This window comes from Symsagittifera roscoffensis, chromosome 4 (genome assembly GCF_963678635.1).
Source record: "Symsagittifera roscoffensis chromosome 4, txSymRosc1.1, whole genome shotgun sequence".
NCBI classification, from domain to species: domain Eukaryota; kingdom Metazoa; phylum Xenacoelomorpha; order Acoela; family Convolutidae; genus Symsagittifera; species Symsagittifera roscoffensis.
The window spans coordinates 60,729,567-60,750,224 of record NC_087065.1 but is presented as its reverse complement, the minus strand read 5'-3'; the positions used below and the strand labels follow the sequence as shown (position 1 = coordinate 60,750,224).

General features: G+C 37.6%; 1 protein-coding gene across 1 annotated transcript; it reads right to left on the bottom strand.

Moving 5' to 3' along the window:
• Nucleotides 1-229: 229 nt before the first annotated feature.
• LOC134844970 (RING finger protein nhl-1-like) lies at nucleotides 230-19,920 on the bottom strand. The gene is made up of 13 exons (XM_063861797.1): nucleotides 19,592-19,920; nucleotides 11,414-11,683; nucleotides 10,837-11,007; nucleotides 6,201-6,379; nucleotides 5,808-5,929; nucleotides 5,402-5,564; nucleotides 5,039-5,219; nucleotides 4,660-4,889; nucleotides 4,070-4,379; nucleotides 2,024-2,178; nucleotides 1,499-1,729; nucleotides 1,214-1,320; nucleotides 230-690 (listed from the first exon to the last, which is right to left on the bottom strand). Exons 2-13 carry the CDS (start codon nucleotides 11,605-11,607, stop codon nucleotides 280-282), a joined length of 2,454 nt encoding a protein of 817 aa, XP_063717867.1. The 5' UTR covers nucleotides 11,608-11,683; nucleotides 19,592-19,920; the 3' UTR covers nucleotides 230-279.
• Nucleotides 19,921-20,658: the final 738 nt, after the last annotated feature.

The window sequence follows — 20,658 nt, the reverse complement described above, 5'->3', positions numbered from 1 at the left end:
ATTGTTTGTTGATTCCATTTAAAAATTTTAAATAGTTGATCACAGACTGGCATTAGTTGATTTTTTGTTTCGCGGCAGTTCCCATTTGAAGGTTCATTATAATTTTCAAATTTCAAATATATATTGCTAGTGGTTCGAAGCTCCGCTTTGTTTTTTTTTCTATTCATTTTGGATCAAATCAATAAGAAAGACTGGGTTTTGGATGTATTCGTTTGAAAATATAAGGGGTAGTAATAGTTTATTAAATGCAAATTAGAGTCCTATAATTTTAATTTACTGTTAGTAAATGAAGCACTTTCCACTCTTCGAACCATCAACCAAAGCAATCAGTCCGTCGGATGTAACGGCCACTGAATTTAACTCATCGTCCACTCTGAAATCATGCATGACATTCAAGTCTTTGTTGTAAATTTTCACTCGTCTGCTTTCGCTGAAGAGAACGACGACGTTGTTTTCTCGATCTAGATCTACACATGTAGGTCGTAATGCAGAGTAGGTTCCATAAATGGAACTGATGTTCTGAATGTGTTCGCCGTCCTTGGTCAGGTACTGGATGCGGTTGTTGTTGCAGTCACACACCACCAGTTTGCCCTCTGTTGTCATCTTCATCCCGGCAGGCCACAGGAACTCCCCGTCGGCTGACCCGGGACCGCCGAGGGTGCGCAGGTGCTTCCCTTGCATGTCAAACACCTGAAAACAAATCCAAAACTTGTTGTGAAGCATAGTAAGTTACTGAATATAGTGTGCAATTTGAATAAAACAAAAAGAACATACCAGAAAATGATGGCACTATCAGAGAATTTTCGTTATTTAACTAAATTATATAGTTTGTTGTAGCATGCAAGACAAAATTAGATAGTGCTGGAGCTTCCTGAAGTGTTTTTTTTTTGTGTAAAAGTCAGGTGTACTATGTGATTTTTTTCTGTATTTTAGATTTTGGTTCAGACAATTTATCCAGCATGAAAAGGGCCAAAATACGAGCTGCTTAGCTTAGAATGGCGAACTGCTGTTGTGCCCCTTATTAAGAATAGCATGCATTTTGTGGTTTCTTTTCTACGCTGCCTAACCCTCACATGCAACAAACGTGATCATGGTTGCGTCGAACTGCTTGCGTTTCGACTGAGAGCCGGAAACCTTGCCCCAGGACAACGTTAAGAGCTTAAGTTCGCGATATTAGACCATTCATTCAGCGAACTCATACGACTAAGCTTACCTGTATGCAGCTGGCACCCGAGTCAGTGACGAATATCTCGACATCATCGGTACAGACATCTTTGGGTCTCTGGAACAGGTCCTTGCCTATCTCCCGGATAAAGGAACCTGCAAATACATTGATAACTTCCGAAATTAAATTCCTTGAAAGAGTGGCTGCGAAAATATATGTCTCAAGCATTGTTTAACTTTGTCTGTGATAGCTCACATGATTGACAAGACTTAACATCAAACAGATATTGATGATGATAATATGTACATGAAACATTGGACAAATGTAATTTACCTTTCCTGTCGAACACGCGCACGTATTTGTTCTTGCTGTCCACTAAGAGGAATATCTTGTCGGAGGTGGCCGCTATGCCCGAGATGAAGGGCACGTCCTCCTCCCCCAGTCGGAAGGAGAAGTGAGCTGACAAGTGGTAGTTGGAGTTGAATGCCCGTATTTGGTACTCGTTGTTGTCGGCAACCACAAACCCACTAGACCGGTATCTTGCAACCACATCTAGCACGTGACCTAATCAAACGAGAAAGTAGCGTCATATGAATTGAAATCAATGACGTCATATGAATTGAAATACCAAAAAATGAAGTGGCTGTCGAATTGCTGACGAAACCTTTTTCGAAATTACAATTTTATTTATAATGGTTTGCTATTAAGAAATCAAGAACCCTATCAACAGAACACGAGCAGACAAAAATAGATGCATCACAAAACTAGCTATCGTCATAATATCCGTTTTTTATGTTTTGGGTGGCATTTTGGGCAGCGTATTTAGCTTTGGTCTTGATCATTCATACTTTTGCGTACCTTTTGATGGGCTGTCTCTGTAAATGAGGCTGCTGACTGGGCCCCTGATTGCCTCGTACTTGTCCCTCAAAGTGGCATAGTTCTGCACTGGGGGAGTGTTGTGCTGCTCTATCAGAGAACCACCCCCTGAGACACTGTTCTTGCGACTGACATCACTGAAATCGACCACTCAAATCAAACATAATTACACTTGCGATGCTGATTGTATCGCTGATTGAGGAAATTAGGTTACACTGGAATGATCATTCCATCTTAACACAGTGTATATTCATTGACCTGAAAAAAGCTTTTGAGACAGTTGTCCATGGTATTTTGCTGGGAAAACGCGAGACTTAGAGGGCTCGCATGGACTTAGAGAGTATTTTTTAATTTATTGAAATCGTATTTAGCAAACAAAACAATTTGTGTATATCTCGAGAAAAAAAATCAAAAAATGAAGGAATTAATTTTGGTGTCCCACAGGGATCATTATTGGGCACACTCTTATTCATCCTATATATAAATGATACAGAAAAAAAAACAAAAGTCCTGAACAAGGTAGTAAGATATTACTATATGCTGAGGATACAGTCATAAAAACAACTTCTTCATTAAATAGTCTAAAAGCAGATCACCAAGAAGTTTTAAAGGAAATCAATTTTTGGACAGCAAGCAATTAACTAACACTTAGCTCACAAAAAACTAAAACTATGGTTTTTGGCAAAAATCAGCTGCTAAACTCTCTACAGGTACAACAATAAATAGCCAAATAATAGAAAAACTCAAAAGTTTCAATTATCTTGGATTAGTTATAGATGAGAAATTAACGTTCGAAAACTACATAATTTTCTCAGAAAAAGTAGTAAGCCAGTATTGTGGCCTCTTTTATAGACTGAGAAAAGTTCTTATCAAAAAACAGCTTCCTTTGGCATACAAAACTTTTGTTCAGCCAATTTTGCAATAATGAGTCCTCGTTTACACATCAACTGATAAAACCAAATTTAGAACACCTAAAAATGGTGCTGAAGCGTCTTTTAAAAACCATATGTCACAAAAAGAAATTTGAATCAACCAAAGACATAAGACAACAGTATGAAATTTCAACTCGTGTTCTCTTCGAAAGTTTGATTTTTGGTTTCTTTATTTTACAGGAATGATAAAAAATTTTATAACCGGGAACTAAACAGTTTCAACCATCAATTTTTAGATGGCTATATTCAAACTTATAGTGACCTGATAAATAAGCTGTTTTGTAGTTCAACTATAATTAATCTGAATTTGCCTCCTTCATTGTTTTTCGACAACGTTTTTTTCCTAATTTTTTTGGTTCTGATAAACCGCTTATCTCTATTCCTACCAAACGGTAAGACTTATCCCCTTTTAGTTTTTGTGAGCACGTTAGGCTCTCATTTTAAGATTTTCCTTCCGCTATCTACAAGAGTATCAATAAACTGTTTCCAATTCTTGCTCTGAGATGCCTGAAAACAGGCTTAGCCTAGTCTTATGGCGCTCACTCTCTCAAGTGACTTTTTTGTATAAGATTTCTAAATTTGTAATTTCGTTCTTGCTATGACTTTTTTTGGAAACAATTTATTATGATTATTAAGTGTATTTGTACGAACTTTTTTTTCTAACTAATTCGCAAATATTTATGCCACTTTTGTGGCATCTTTACAGCTTATTGATAGCATGTGCTTTGACATTCGAATAGTAATAAGCTCATACAGTGCATGTATTTTAAATTCATCAAATGAACTGAAAAAAGCTATACGTCATTTGTTAAAGCAGCTTTTTGATCGTATTCTCGCAAGTTTTTCGCTGGTTTACACAGAGCTTCGCCTCTGTGTAAACCTGTAAGAATCAATCTGAGCCGAAATGCCTTACACATACAACAGCCAATATTTTTGAGATAGCAGCCAAGCCTCTTTTAGAAGCCTCTGGGTTTTTAATTGAGCTCAATGGTGGATGTGCATAGAGACATGGCTGATTTTACTCTCGATTTATCTCTCACTATTTTTGATGAGTGCATAACCTATGTCAACCTAATGGGAAAAGATGATTTCTTACCTCATTCCATCATCACTGAAAGTGTCCAGTCGACCTAGAGATGAAGCCCTCAAGATCTTATCATTTCCACTCTGTTGTTTGACCAACTTGTTTCTCACTTTGCTTTTCACTCCTCCTCCTGACGACTTGGAGGCACTCGAGCCCCCTCCCCCACTTCCTGCTCCGTACGAGGAACTGCTGCCGATGTAGCTTTTGGCTCTCCCCGGAGAAGTGGCAGGTAGGAAAACAGAGGCGGATCTCTGGGCGTAGCGATCCAGTGGTCGACCCAATGCAGCGTCGTCTTTATCCGATACAGAGTCGTCCGAATCACCTGATGCATAGAGAAGTTTTTTACCCCATGTTTGGTACCGATCAATTTACGGGCAAATTTTTCTGTTTTGACTTGCATTAACTTTTTCTACACCCTTCAATTTTTACCCGTGTTGTGTCTGAAAGGGACGGGATTATGTGTAAAAGACATCTTGGACTGTGATTTTTCCTTTTTTTTCCGTTGCTTCTAATAAATTAGGAGAAAACATCGCAAAGAATACATGAGAGCCAATTTAGGTGATATATTTTTGGCCGGCAATGAAGTTAAGTTAACTGTTGACCTCTGTCAGTAGTTGTTGTGGTTCCTCTGCGTCTGTTAGAGCCACCTTTAGCGTTGCGTCTGCCATTGACTATGCTGTCATCCTCCTCCCCTTCACTGAGTCCGTCCTCTAGAGAGGCACTGTTGGACAGGATACCACTCAAAGAGTCCACTCTACTCCCAGCCCCAACTCCATCGCCACCGTCCGAGATCTCGTCGTCTTCAGGGTCCCATTGTTCCGGCTTCGGCTGTCTGCAAATGGGCTTGAGTCTCAATTGTGAATTTTAAAAAAACTATATTTGTCATATATGAATCTTATAGAATCTTTAATTGTACTGATTTTTGTTGGTTCTTTGTGCTTAAATTGATTTCAGTTTGTGTTGACATCAAAGGATACTAGCCTTGTTTGCACTTTGATAGATCCGAATTTCTGTAGAGCAGTTCTGATAGTGGCAAGTTTCTCCCCGTGGGCGAAGTTGAAGGAGCAGTGGCGCATCTTGACGCTCTTCGTGGCGAAGCGAAGGTTTCGAGAGCTCACCAACAGGTCCATCGCTTGCTCGCATAAAAGTGCGATCTCGTTGCCTGCAGAAACAATCAAAAATGTTTTTTTTTTGAACACAGAATTGAAGTGACGTAAGACCAGCTAGAGCTAATGATATTAGATGCTTGAATTTTGAGTGCCGTATTGTCTGTTTTACTTCGCTTCTATATCAGGTTGTATAGTTGTTTGCAGCCAGTATGGCAAATGTTCAATGTTGACGTACCTGTGATGTCTTTGATGTTTTTGTCCATGATCTCTGGTAGTTCGCAGGATCCCGCCTTCTCCAGTGCGTCAGTGAGAGTCTCGCAGTGGTTCTGCAGGCGCTGCTTCTCCTTAGAGAACTTCTGGTTCAGACTGTCAACCAGTCGAGACTTCGCCTCCGAAACCTGATCGAGAGACACTTGAAGGTTAATTGATTTAAATATAACCTGTTTTTTTTTTGTCAGATTTGAGCCTCTCAATCGTATTCAGTATTTGGTGGTGTCACGTGTCATTTTGCAACTTAAATTGTACAAATCTGTAGTATCACGCAAAGAATTGCATGTAGTAGGGGTCTATATATCGGCTATAGACTTCGTACTGATCTGACGGTTCAGTAATCTCCGTATGAATAAATTATCCAAGTTTACCTCGTGTTGTATGATAGTGAAGTTGTCGTCTATGTCGTTTTCAGTTTCGGCACAGTTGTCGTCCAGAGTGGAGATCATCCGCTGTACAGCCTCTATCTTCTTCACCATCAGACGCTTCTGTTCTACAATGCAATTGAGAACGTTTTTTTTTTATTTCAGTGAATCGCAGAGGATCGAGGATTATCAAAGGCTGATTGCCCTATCTAAAATAAGGCGGTTAAGGAAAGTTTGGTATTGAGGTGTTTCCGAATAACGTGGTGGTCACTTTGTCACCAGGCATTACGCATTAAATTACATTGTAGGCACATAGCCGTGGCTTCTTTATTAGCCCTATAAATATTAGTTTATATTTTCCGTGAAAACTGAATTAATAGAGCTCGATTGGTGGTTTACCTTGGAGTGTGTTGTTCTGTTTCTCCAAGTCCTTGACCACGCCCTCTGTGTGTTGAGAGCGGCAGTCCTCACACACTGCACTGGCGCAATGGAAGCAGTAGCTCAGTCTGTCAGTCGTCTTCTTGCACTCACTGCACACGTTGCCTCCCTTCGAGTTGTCCTTGTTCAAACTCTTAGCTCTACAAAAATTCGATAAGCAAGTGCTAGTAAGTAGGGTGCTAGACTTTTTCCAGTAAAAAAAATTGTCTAGAAAAGCACTCGTTTCACTTTTTTCTGAAACTTGATTTCTAATTTTTGTTTCTGACATTTCATTTTTTGATGTGAAAGAATGATTGTTTTTATCAAAGGCTTAACATATCCAATTTTTGGGTTCAACAGGTGTCTGCTCAAATTCCGGGAGTATTGTGTTATGCTACGAGTTCGTTTTATTCCTAGCCAAGTTGCATAAAATTAATTTATTTCGGTGGCACCTCCGCTGCTTGGTAATGGCAGTTTCATAGCATGTATTATCGCTTTATCACGGGCTAGTTTTCCGTTCTCTAAGCGTGAGCAGCCCACTTATGTAGCACTGGCGTTTTGGATAATTGAGGTCTGTTTCAATTCCGTGGAGGGCCTTTTTTTTCAAAACTCATTTTGATGTTTTTTTCTCTTTTAACCCTTTTAAGCTTTTCCAGGCGTTTTTATCGGTAAATGTAAATGGTTTTGAGGTAAATTTAACGCTTTTAATTTTATTGTCACATAGTTTTTATCACTTTTAATGGCTAGCTTATAAATTTATTTCGGTGGAAGTTTTCGTTTGTCTATTCTCTAATTGCTAAGTGTCGGTGAACGTATTGAAGACTGATTTTTTTTCAGAAAAATTCTTAAAATTTAAAAGTTGTGATCATTGATCCACGCCTAATTTGATTTTTTGCTGAATCAAAATTGTTCAAATTGAAATGAAAATCATTTGCTGGAAGGAAGGCGAGTTACGCCCTGCAATTACGGAAGAGGATTAATACGAAAAACATCAATGACCATCGTTTCATACTGGGTTTTCATTTTTAGCTTTCCGAGCGGAATAAAAGTTTCACTTATTGATGCAACTGTGTAAATTGCGTTAATTTTGTCAAACAAGTCAATGTGAATCAAAAGCTGTTCTTTTTTCTGAAACTCGAAACTGGAAGTTTTGTCAGGAAACAAATCAGTCACTTTTTTCGATTTCCTTGCGTTCATAGACACGTTTCCAACTGTCAGTTGGCTATTTTGATTCCGTATCATAAACCATGCTGAAAACCGCTTCGCAAACATTTGAAATAGAAAGCTTTAATTGCCGAAGATGAAAATTATCCAATCTTATAACTACTAACTTATATTCTCTCGATTAAATTGCCCAAGTAATACGACAGGTGTACGGATAAGCTGCTCTGCTGCAAGTCTACCCAATCTATAATCAAGATAGATGAAAATCCATCAATGCATTAATTCTTTCTCTCTGTCTCTCTCTTGTGTGTATGTATGTGGTGGGTTTTCTGTGTAGGTAATAGTTTGTTATAAAACTTCTGGTGAACGAGTGGACAAAATAGCAAAGTGCTTGGACCTAATAACATTGCCACAATCCATTTTTATTTTATTGGTAAACAAGTCATTAAATACCTAAGCAAGCTAATACGCATTTCACTGAGTAATGCGCAATATCTGGAAAATGGGAAGAGTCATACCCCTAGCTAAACCCGGAAAGAAACCCGAAAGACCAAAAGCCACTGACCAATTACATTGTTCTCTCAAGTAAAACTCGTAGAACGTTTATTACTACCAGAGTTTAATTTAACAACAAAATTCAAGAACATCAGCAGGGCTTCATAAAAAAGAAAGATCGTCAAGATTTTGCATGTCATTGCACGTAAAAGCTCGACTTGACTGCAGCCTTTGATACTGTTGGTCACCATCAACTACTCAACGATATCGTGAATTCAAACCTAACTATTAACGCCAAAAAGTGGATTGCTGCCTACCTTCGTGGAAGGCACACCTTTGTGGAAGATAACAAATCAAATTGCAGTAAGATGAAACAAGGTGCTGAGCTCTACCCAGTCTTATTTAACCTCTATTTGTCAAAATTGTTCAAACCCACCAACGCTTACATTAAAATGACTAAACATGCAGACGATATAACCCTCACAATACCTGAATAGCAATAATTAAACTGAAGTGATGAATCCATATCTGGACAGCCCCAACAACTGGCTTAAAATCAGAAATCTTTCTATCAAAACACAAATCAGCAACGTCTATCATTTTAACATGGACTAATGAGTCTTCTTTGAATCAACTGTTATGTTCAATAATACCAAACTATGTGCTTCTATTTTTCATGAGCATTGTAATAAGACAGGCGACAAACTCCAAAAAAGAAACAATGCTATCAAATATTTTGCAGTTTTAATTTGGGGTTGCCCCAAATAAACCTTCAATGTAATGTATAAGGCTGTTAGGCGGCGTGCCTTGAACTATGCAGCTATCATTTGGACCACTGCACTAAGTTACATAATCTGACAGCGACTTGTGTGAAGAAGAAGAACAGTGCTCTTAGTAAAACAACAGGGTGCTTAAGAATGACATCGCACATCTACAACACGAAACGAAAATCCTTCCGGTCCGAACTCAGTGAAGTGCTCTCAAAGTTGTTCCGTCTTGGCTGCTACCAAGATCGTAGAACCACCGAGGGTTCAATGGGAACATCAGGCAGGCCCACCCTCGTACATAAGTTCAAGAACGACCTTGAACACCTGCTTACCAAAAACTAGGAGAGCGTCTCTACGCATGATTATGTCTGTGAAGTTCAACAACTTCTCAAAACAAAAATTCAATTGTTTCTTAATGAATAATCGGAGCTACTTGGCAGAATACACTAATATGAGTCAGCGAAAGTAAACTTGACCGGAAAACCAGATGTACACTCTCACAACTTCGCCCGAGCACCCGACATTTGGCCAAGTTTCGTATCTAAATGTTGTTAAGTAAGACCACACACCGCCGATCATCTAGTCATCTGCTGGTTTCACCCTTCCTCCTTTACCATCAAGAGCTTGTGGGAGAATCCCGAAGAAGCTGTCAAACATCTGCAACTTTTCACGTAGCCTCACATAACGGGAGTTTTTCTCGGTTCTCCCCACTGACTACAAACTGCCCACTCAAACCGGGCATTGAGTTTCACTCAGTTTTCCGCACGCCGAAAAACTCTGCCTAGATCGGACATATTTTGATCACATACAAACCTCATTCTTGAGCGTGCTTTGCACAGAGTAGGAGTTAACGCAGAAAGACGCTATCACTGGACCGCCACGTGGTTTCCCCTTTGCGTCGATTTTGCAGCTAGATGCCCTAGATATCCGTGGGGAACTGAGTGATAGATTTGACGAGACGACCCAACAAAAAAAAACCGACATAAATAAATTTCCCCTAACTCTCTCTCTCTCTATCTCTCAAACATAATCTTTCTCTCCAATTTAATCAGAAATTCTAGACAGAGTTCGATTTAGGCACAATAACAGCAACCATATAGTCCAAGTTTTTGTATGATTATGAAAACAAACAGTGATATTACTACTCACAACACCTTATTAAAACCATTGATTTTGTCTCAAAGTAAGGAAATAAGGCGCAAATTAACTGTAGTAATATCTTAATAGCTAGATACCCTAGATATCCGTGGGGCAACTGCAGTGATAGATTTGACGAGACGACCCAACAAACAAATCGATATAATTAAACTTCCCCTAACTCTCTCTCTCTCTCTCTCTCTCTCTATCTCTCAAACATAATCGTTCTCTCCAATTTAATCAGAAGTTCTAGGCAGAGATCGATTTAGGCACAATAACAGCAACCATATAGTCCAAGTTTTTGTATGATTATGAAAACAAACAGTGATATTACTACTCACAACACCTTATTAAAACCATTGATTTTGTCTCAAAGTAAGGAAATAAGGCGCAAATTAACTGTAGTAATATCTTAATAGCTAGATACCCTAGATATCCGTGGGGCAACTGCAGTGATAGATTTGACGAGACGACCCAACAAACAAATCGATATAATTAAACTTCCCCTAACTCTCTCTCTCTCTCTCTCTCTCTCTATCTCTCAAACATAATCGTTCTCTCCAATTTAATCAGAAGTTCTAGGCAGAGATCGATGTAGGTACAATATCAGCAACCATATATACCCAAGCTTTTGTATGATTAAGAAAACAAACAGTGATATTACTACTCTCAACACCTTATTAGAATCATTGATTTTGTCTCGAAATAAGGGGCAAATTAAATGCAGTAATATCTTGTTATTTTTGCACTTTGTTTTTTAGTTTGCTTTTAATCGTAGTCATTCATTTTTGTATAGCAAGTGGTGCGAAGTGTTTAAAAATTTTAAAAAAATAATTTTATCAATTAATTTTTTTAGTTGTTTGATTGTTTTTCATGTGATTTAAGCAGCGGAATGTTTCCAGATTGTCGGATATTCAGTTTTGTGGAAAAAATGTTGACTCCTTAACCGGTTGTTTTTTTCATGCATATGTGTCAATAAACGCTTCGATTTATTAATTTAAAAGATAGTAGACACGTGTTTATGCGTCAGTTTAATGTATTATGCTCGTTCCCACCTTCCCAGTTTGGGAGACTTGCATGTAACGTCTGAGTTGCTGCTGCACCTGCTAGCATTGGAATCCCCTCCTCCTCCATTGGCCTGCAGAGTACTCACTCGGTCCTTCTTCTGACTCTCCAACAGAGTTATGGCCAAGTAGTTGATTGGGAAACCACCCTCGTTAATCAGTCTAAACAGGACATATTGAAGAAAACGGAGTTAAGATGATTATTCTATGCAGCTCATATTTTCTTTATGTTGATTTGATGTCTTAGTTTGGGAATGGAACGAAGAAAATTGCCACAATGAGAGAAAGCGACAAGTTCTCGCAGTGCGGGTGAATGAATTTCGATTTCAGTCCCTCGACTGCTGAGTCAGACATCCGGTTGCTGTGAACTGCTAAGTCAAAATTTTGACCTCAATGTTATAATGCCAAACATAGCTATGTGCAATATTCGCCAGAACTGAACTACTCTCCTATCACAGTAACCGCTTTGGAACAGAATTAACCTGGACTGTGGTGATGATTATACAAATTTCTGTATGAAATAAAGTGATGTTTTAAAAGTAAAAAGGTTATCGTTGTGCTTTCCTACCTGGATGGACATTTTTTGCGACATATGGGACACATCATGACCGGCTGTTGGGCTAGTCTGTTTATACACGTGTAGCACACTGTGTGGCCACATGGTATGATCATGCGTGGCTGGTACTCCCCCTCCTGACTGTAGCTCTCGTAGCACAGAGGACACTCGGTCGGCGACCGGCAGCTGATGTCCACGTCCCCCATCCCAACAACACAAATACTTAGTCAGGTTTTTGTGGTCGACTTTTCGTTAGTGTGTTTTTCTTGTCTCGAAATGCGACTAAAATACCGAAAAGTTATTCGTGACACTTGAGGGCAGGTTTGACCGCATAATCTTTGGCGATGGCGTAAAAAATAACTAATTTTTGCACAAATTTTGTTTTCCTAACTGAATTATATATCGGCTATTATTTGATATAATAGCTCCCCATATTGTATTTCTTTCTTTTCCATATAAGTGCATTCTAATCAAATATTGATGCATGAAGTGAAAACACATTCGGGTTGTTTTTTTGTTTTGTTTTTTTCGTTTTTCTTTCAGAAAACGTCTTGAAATTTGATCACGCTCAAATGTGATCGCGGTTTGATGTTTTTCAAACTCAATTCAAGTCATATGCCAGAATGAAGGCAAAATACGCTCTGCATTCGTGAAAGTAACAATGGCGCGAAGCAACGTGCATGACTTTGTTTTGAAAGTGGACTTTTTTTTTAAATTTTCTGAATGTTCGAATTGAAAATTTACCTATTGATCCAGTCTTCTGTAATTGTGTTAATTTAATGAAAAACTACTCATCATAAAAAAGTTTTCGAAAGCTCTGACTTTTTGTATTTTTTTCAACAAATTTCAAAATTCGAAAATTTTTCCGACAAAATTAGTTTTTTCAGTTTTTTGTTGATTGGCAATTTTCTAACTTTCTGTTGGCTATGATTAATTAAATTGAATCTAAATCGAAGTTGTGCTCTAGATAGGTCTGTGTGAGTGCTGCACTAGATAGGTCTGTGTTTTATCAGCTGTGAGGACACTTTTCAAAATGTTTTTGAACGTACTTAAATTTTGTTCACGCTCAATTTGAATATCTTTTTTGCGGTTTGGCCCATAAATTATTTTAAAATTTAGCTCATTTTTTAAAATTGAAGTCAAACTCCGATGTCAAGTATAAGAAGTGTAAAAGGCCACGAAAAACGTAATCTACTTCAACTTAGGAAAATAATTCTATTTTTCAGATTTCAGATGCGGAATAAAAAAAAATACCTATTGATCCAGTTTTCTCAAGTCAGGTTAATTTTATCATAAAGTTCTATTGAAAACAGCTCTAAGGGCTGATGTTTTTGCTTTGATTTTTTTTGTTTAGCATTTTTTGTTTCAGTAAAAAAAGTCATTTTTTCTGTCCTTGCGTTGTTGACCATTTTCCAACTGTATATTGAAAAATGCCATAGGAGTGTAATGTTGCCTATGCTTGCCAGATTTTTTCAATATGATTGCTCTGGTATCAGATATTGACGTGGATTTAGGTTTTGCTATTGAGAAGCTGGTAAAAACCTCATTTTAGGCAGCTCAGATTTTTTTCTTAAGAGTAATGAACGTAGTGAAGACTCTTAAATTGGTCTAGGTGATTTTTTTTGTTTTTTTTTCAGGAAAAAGTCTTAAAATATTGATGCATTAAGGTATAATGCACTTTTTGAGTTTAATTGAAATTCATTTGCTGAAAGTGACGTAAATAGCACTCTCCAAATACGAACGGGGAAATGGCGCAAAAAAATGTGAACGATTTCTAGTTTCGAAAGTGGAATTTATTTTTAAGATTTCCCAGTGGAATAAAAACTTTACCCATTGATCCAGTTTTCTCATGTTATGGTCATAAATTGTTCTAGAAATTGAAAGAGCCTAAAGGGCATCTATTTTTTTCTTTGAAATTCGGAAGTTGGGTTTTTTCAAGAAAGTCTGTGTTTTTTTATAATGTTTTCTTGCGTTCATTACTCTTTTTCAATCGTCGATTGGCGATGTTTTAATTTTTTCCCATCGTTTGTTAGGTTTTACTGTTTCAATTAAGCAGCCTATAGTTGGTTTGAGAATCGTTCTATACTTTGCTCGTCTGAACAATGTTGATATCAGTCTAAGTTAAAACGCAGGTTCAGTGTTTCATGTAGGGGCTATGCGGAAGAGCTATTGCTTTTTGCTTGTCATCAATGTGCTTTCATGAAAACCGTCTCATAGATTTTCGTTTTTACTGTAATTTTTATTGCTTATTTGTAAATTTCTTAATGGACAACGAATGTTTTTGGCTAGAAATGGAAATATAAATTGAATTAAATATTCAAATAGATTGTTGCAACCGGGTACTAGTTCACAGAATTCGCACGTTAAATGTGTTCTACTCTCTTTATTGTAAATTCAAGTTCAAGGTGCAGTCTGAACATATGGCGCAGTGGTAACGCCACTCTTGAGACGACAAAGCCTGGAAGTTCGTTTACAATTGGGCCCTGTTTTTTTTGCAAGCTGTCTGCCTATTTTTGTCGGCTTAGATCCCTCAGAAGTATATATTTTTTTACTTTTCAGCTTCTTTCTAGCGCTCCGAAAGCTGCTTGTTAAGTTTCTAATGCTGCACGTATTTTTTGTTTCAGGATTTTTTTACACAGCGAAGCGAAGTGTATTATTACGAACCTACTTTTTTTCCAACCTAAGTCGCAAATAAAGTGCTCATTAGTGGCACTTTTGGTATATTTCAATTTCATCATATTTAAGCGTATTTAAGCATAGGTAATTTGATAGCATATGGGCTGGTTTTATTTTGGCTAGTGTTAGTTCCTGTTTGAAAACAACAGGTGTTATGAAAATGTATGGGATTTGTTAATTTTTTTTTTTGCGACCGACTACTGAACCAATTTGCGAAACTATATTGTCATTGGAAAAATTGGCTGCTATTCTATGTGCCTGCATTTTTTGCTAGTCTCTTTTCAGTTCACACCACGTTCTACGGCTTTCGAAAGTAAGGGGATTTTTGACTTATTTGATTTTGAATTTGTTCATTTTCTCAAATATTAAATGCATAAATCTGAGATGAACGTTTAAACTAAAGAACTTATCATTGGGATCCCTCCTTCTCAAGCGGCAATTCCCTAATTTTGGAAAAAAAAGTTATGGCCTCAAACAAGCCCATTTTTTGACGTTTTGGTTAATTTTCAAAGTTTTTTGACTTTTCTCAAAAACTACCCTGCCAATTCGGAGAATAAGAGTTCAACCGGAAGAAAAAACGTGGTATGCGAATCTTCCCAGCTCAAGCGACTATGCCCTGCGTTTTGAAAAAATATGGCCTTAGAAAATGTACAATTTATGAAACTTTGCCCGTTTTTTGGAAACTTCTTTTTCTCTTCAAAAACTAACATGCTGATTCTAAGGTTGATAATTCATTCAAACCAACATCGTGCTGAGATTTTTCCTGTTTAATCTGTTTCGCCTTATTTGTTTTGTAGAAAAGCCGATATGGACATCGGAAAAATCCATTTTTTGAAGTTTTTACCGTTTTTTTTAAAGAAATTTCATCACTGTTCTCGAAAGCTACTAGCTAAAGCCGATTTTAAGGGTTCAGTCTAAAAATCAGGGTTTGGAAATCTTCCTGCATACGAGACAATTCTCATGCTTTAGTAGAGAACGTTTTGTGAAATTGCGAAAAGCCAACTTTTTCGATTTTTGATTGTTTTGTGGAGTCTTTTTCAATTTTTTTTTTCGAAAACTACCCAGCCAAATCTGAGATGAAGAATTCAGTTGAAAGATCAATTAGTAGTTTTTTTATTTAAATATGCAGCTCATCCACTAAGTAAGCAGAAAAATCACTAGGTTTTTGCATTAAGTCCATTTTTGAAACTTTCAAAATTACGCAATTCGGTCTCAGTTCAAAATATGATCCAAATATTAAAACATGTGAATCTAGCATAAGCTGGGCAACTAGTTTTTCTTCCAAGCGTCCGTGGCGCGATTGCCAGGAAGTGGAAATCCTAATCAACCGGCAGGAGATCCAAATCCAGAGTTTTTGTGGTCGAGTTTTTCCTGCATCGCATTGGCATTTTGATAGAAACTGCAGCTGCTTTATTGGTGGCTAGTGTTAGTAAAATTACAAGCGGTCATAAAGCAGATGTGAGAACGTCTTACTCCCAAGCCTTGCAAAAAAGTTGCTCTAGGTGTCTTTTTAACCTTTTCCTGATTTCACTTTGTTTTGCCTGCTTAGAGATTTTTTTGCATTTTCCTCGCTTGTGTTTGCGAAGTGCAGCTTCGCCTCTGTGTGTCATATTTGCAATTTTTGAATTTTCTATAAGCTTATTTTGACAAAAATTAAAACACATTGTTTTGAAGTTTTTTTTTCAATTTATGATTTGTCTTTTCATTTGCTTTTAATCATCGCTATTCATTTCGATCTCGCAAGTGGCGCGAAGTTTTGCTCCGCCTTTGTGTTAAAAAGTTCGTGCTTCCTTTTCGCCATATTTATACTTTTAGCTATCGTTCTTTGCTCCGAGTTCTCATAGAAGTGTCATGACTGGTGAATCGTCTCACTGATATCAGCAGAATAAGACCAGTAGTAGTATCTCGTTACAAGATCGCAGGTTCAAGAATTAAGTTGCTTTGTTAACACAAATTTTTTGAAATTAAAGATACTTTTAATATCTATTGTATGGGTGTGTTGTATGGCAAGTGTGCGCAGCTCCCCTTCTCCTCTGCGTGATTAAAGAATTTCCTGATATTTTGTGATGCAAGTTTTGTAGTTGAAACATTATTTTTATCAAGATATATTTTTCAGGTTGTGCATTGCGTTGATCTTCTAACAGCAAGTGTGCTCGAGTGGTGTAGTCCTTTACGGTGTGGTCCGCAGTAATCGGATCTACCCCGGTGCATCCTGGGGAGTTGGTCTGAGCTTTTGGGTTGTCGGGTAGGTATTTGTATTACCTATCTGCCCGCGCGATATACTGGAGCCGACAGTATGTCACCGATGGTTTATCAAACGAGGCCTTTTCTGCAAACGTCACACGTCCCATTGACCAGTGCTTAGAGACGTAGGTGCGAACCTTGGGAAGCGATGCTTCGGCAAATGTGAGCTTTGGGGGATACCCGACATCTTTGTATTGCGTGTGCCCCTCCTGGCCATTGGTCTAACCAGTGGCAGGTTTCCCGTATGTCTATTGACACTTTGTACGGCTTCGTGTTCGGCGAAGGTCTATGCTTGCATAGTCTTGTGAAATTTCTTCTGTTTAAAGGAGTTTTAGGGACACTCTTCCCTCAAAGCGGTAGCTATGTTCTATAGTTACCGGCGATTATTAAAGTGTCTTAAGTTGCCGGTGAGTATGGACCCGAAGCTGTCAGTTAATTATCGGGTTCTCCAACTGTCAGTTAGTAGGGGAAAGAAAGCTGGCGATACGAGATTGCTGCCCAAGTAGTGCATGAGCTATGCTCATCGGTCTAAGCCAGAGACCTTTTAAAGTTATCCCTGTGGGTTATCTATGATGATCAAGGGCCAACGAGTGGGGTTGAAAAGGAGCTGTGCCCCTATAGGATCCAAGCTGGTCACGTAAGGTGGGATGTCGTATGCACTACACGCTCCCTTTAAGTGATCAGGTAGCAAGAGTGTCCAGCTCAACCTCGGCATGACTAGGATAGCTACGGGACGCACTGTTTGCGTCGGGGTTCGCTGAGATATATACAAGCGGTCATACAGCAGTTGTGAGAACGTGTTACTCCCAAGCTTCGCAAAAAAGTTTCTCTAGGTGTCTTTTTAACCTTTTCACGTTGTTTGCCTGCTTAGAGATCTTTTTTGCATTTTCCTTGCTTGTGTTTGCGAAGCACAGCTTCGCCTCTCTGTGTCATATTTGCAATTTTTGAATTTTCTATAAACCTTTTTTGACAAAAATTAAAACACATTGTTTTGATGTTTTTTTTTCAATTTATGATTTGTCTTTTCATTTGCTTTTAATCATCGCTATTCATTTCGATCTCGCAAGTGGCGCGAAGTTTTGCTCCGCCTTTGTGTTAAAAAGTTCGTGCTTCCTTTTCGCCATATTTATGCTTTTAGCTATCGTTCTTTGCTCCTAGTTCTCATAGAAGTGTCATGACTGGTGAATCGTCTAACTGATATCAGCAGAATAAGACCAGTAGTAGTATCTCGTTACAAGATCGCAGGTTCAAGAATTAAGTTGCTTTGTTAACAAAAATTTTTTTGAAACTTAAGATACTTTCGTTATCTGTTGTATGGGTGTGTTGTATGGCAAGTGTGCGCAGCTCCCCTTCGCCTCTGCGTGAATAAAAAATTTCCTGATAATTTGTGATGCAAGTTTTGTAGTTGAAACATTATTTCTATCAAGATAATTTTTTCAAGTTGCGCATTGCGTTGATCTGCTAACAGCAAATGATGCGAACTTTGAGTCGCTTTAACGATGCAATCTTAGCTTTTTTTGCGTATAGGTTTTGGTGCGTATATTGTTTTGGCTCGCATCTCCGCCAGCTTCGATTTGTGTAATTTCATTTTTTTTCGGCGCAAAGGCAGATTCGGCTTAAAACTCGTTTTTTTTGGCTTAGTCGCATCATAATGCGTCGTTTGAAGGGTTATAAACTTTAATTATGCTTGTTTTTTTGGAGGAGACCTATCACTTGAAGTTTCAAAAATATTCCAAATTTGTTATAGCTTAAGTTTCTTGTGACAACATTTTTTTTCGGACAGCACAGGCGTTTACCCAAGTATTGCTGTGTCCGATTGTTGTGCGAGGTTTTTCAAGTTTTCAAACGCTCTATTTTGATGCAGATATGCTGTAGCGTGATCATTTAATAAGAGCTCTAGCTTTTGTCCTAATTCGATTTTAGATCAAACTTCTCAATCGGGCAGCGGTTTTTAAATGTTTATGTACAGTTCTAGTTATCATCATCATTGCTTTTAAGCTAGAATCGAGCATAAAGGGTGTGTCTAGATTACTCATCAAATTGTTTTCGATTCCAAATTTTCTCAAAACTCTGAATATTTTTCATACTTTGTCTGACAAAGAAATTATGATTTCAACTGATACTATCAAATTTTAATCTTTCATGAGTTTGTTTTTGATAGTAATATTCCAATTTCGAGCGAAAACTCTGTTTCGAAAACAGTTTTTCCAAATTTTTTCTGTTTATTAATTCCATATCTTTCACAGGTTTTGTCTGATAGTTGTTTACATGATCCATTGCAATCTACCATAAGCTAATTTTCCCTACACTATGTCCTACGATGTTCGAATCTACCCTATATTTAAAAAAATCTGAAATAGAATTCTTCCGAGCATATCAAAGGACCATTTTTTTAATCAATCCAAGATTTAGCAGTTCGCTAGCCTTTCGTTTCGGCTGAATCTCAAGTGATTTTTAGAAACTTGCAAAAAAAAAAGAAGAAAAAATTTATTTGTTTTCAATTTTTTTTTGCTCGTTTTGGTTTTATGTTTCGATCAAATTTGATACCACTTAAATTTTTCTCAGCAGTTTTGATGTGTTTCGAATTTTTTCTGTACCCCAGAAATGTTATTCAGAAAGTTGTTTTTTTTGTTCCCACTTCCGAAGTAAATGAGGAATATTTATGCTCGGGGTGATTTTTTATTCATCATTTTCCGAAAGGTTTTTGGGCACTCGGAGTATCGATCACTGTTATATGTATATGTATTTGTATATGTATATTATGTATGTCGTTTTAATATATGCATTATCTTCTTTAAAAAATCGCTTCTGATGAATTGTCGAGTATGTTCTTATTGTTTTTTCAGTTCTTACGGTACGTTATCGGTTTTTTAAGTCTTAGTCTTTCTTCTCAACTATTTCATTTTTTTTCCGCACAAAAGCCTCTGTGTTGATCTTGATAACTTGAACCTGAATGCGAAGCACGTAGCCAAATTGAAGCGCGTATGTTTTCTCTTTCTATTTTTTCTTGTATTTGCTCACGGTTCTGTTGAAACATTTGATCTTTTTTGATCGTCTGAGATCTTTTCAACTATCCCCCTTCCCCCTATTTCAGAACGGGGAAAGTCGTTTTAATGTACCAAATTTACATGTTGGTTCTTTAATAGGATGGACATACCATTATATTTACCAAAAGGGGATAGTTAACAAGATCCGTCATCTTAATTAAAAGCGGCTGCTGAATGCCTCAAAAAATTCAAGGGGCTCAATTTAGTGATCAAATGGTCTCACCTGGATTTATAAATAGTTTCAGTGTTCAGTGTGTAATGGAGTAAAAGCCGAATTTGGAAATGTGAAGCGCACTATAAAGCAAACCAACTTGGGCTTAAACTAAGGCTTCACATATTCTTTTCCATGCGTTTCAAATACTAGTTGCCTTATTTTGCATGCTAATTCTTCCGGGTATTTCAGACTCGGATTTCTGGACTTTTATAGACGAACTTAGTGAGCAAAGATAGCTTTGCCACAAATAAATTGTTCTAGTTTTAAAACCCTTATACCATGCTCAAGAGAACTAAAACAAAGCGTGTTCTACCTGATTGAGCAGATTGCAATGAAACTAGACGGGTCCAATGATAATAAAAATATGAAAGGAGCGTCAGTTGGTATATATGACGAGCTACGCAAAAGCGGAAGATAAGTATAGATTTATGTTATGTTTCACACTCGAAATTACTAGATTGTTATTACAGTACACCAATAATTAAATGTATCTGAAAAAGCGTAAATAATTAACAAAGAGGTTTCGAGGAAAACTGGATACCGCAGTTATTCTGATCTTAGTCCGTTCGGTAGAAAGCCCGTCGTTCTCAGTCTCAGAACCGTGTTTGTGTCCAACTATTGGCGAACTAGTGACGCATATTGTGTTGGCACTTGCTCCTGCTAGAGCTCAGGACCCCGCTTGATGGTACGAATGGTTAAACGACGCTGAACTAATTATTATGTTTTGCTATAAAGTAGGAGTTTTATTGTAGTTCTTCTATTCCATAACTTCGGCTGACAGTATTGAGTCGAAAGTACTGTGAGCAGAAAATTTTAGCTTCAATTAGAGATTTTGTTTGAATCGTTTTTTAAGTAGTGTGTAAATGCTTGAAGAGTTTTTTGAAACAAAGTTATTAAGAACAAATTCTCATTCATTTGGGCAAAGTTCGTTAAATATCTTCTAATTACTTTGATCTGTTTAGAATTTTGGTCTTCAAAATATTTATTTTAAATCATAGTTTGGAGTTTGGATACTTTTCATTTAAAAGCAACACAAGTGGAAACATTTGAGGCTGAGTGATTTGGATTTTCTGCGT

Coding starts and splice junctions, on each gene's coding strand:
- LOC134844970 (XM_063861797.1), bottom strand. CDS start 11,607: ATGGGGGACGTGGACATCAGCTGCCGGTCGCCGACCGAGTGTCCTCTG. Junction 4,890..5,038: donor TCTATCAAAGTGCAAACAAG/GCTAGTATCCTT, acceptor GCCCATTTGCAG/ACAGCCGAAGCCGGAACAAT. Junction 2,179..4,069: donor TTCAGTGATGATGGAATGAG/GTAAGAAATCAT, acceptor GGTCGATTTCAG/TGATGTCAGTCGCAAGAACA.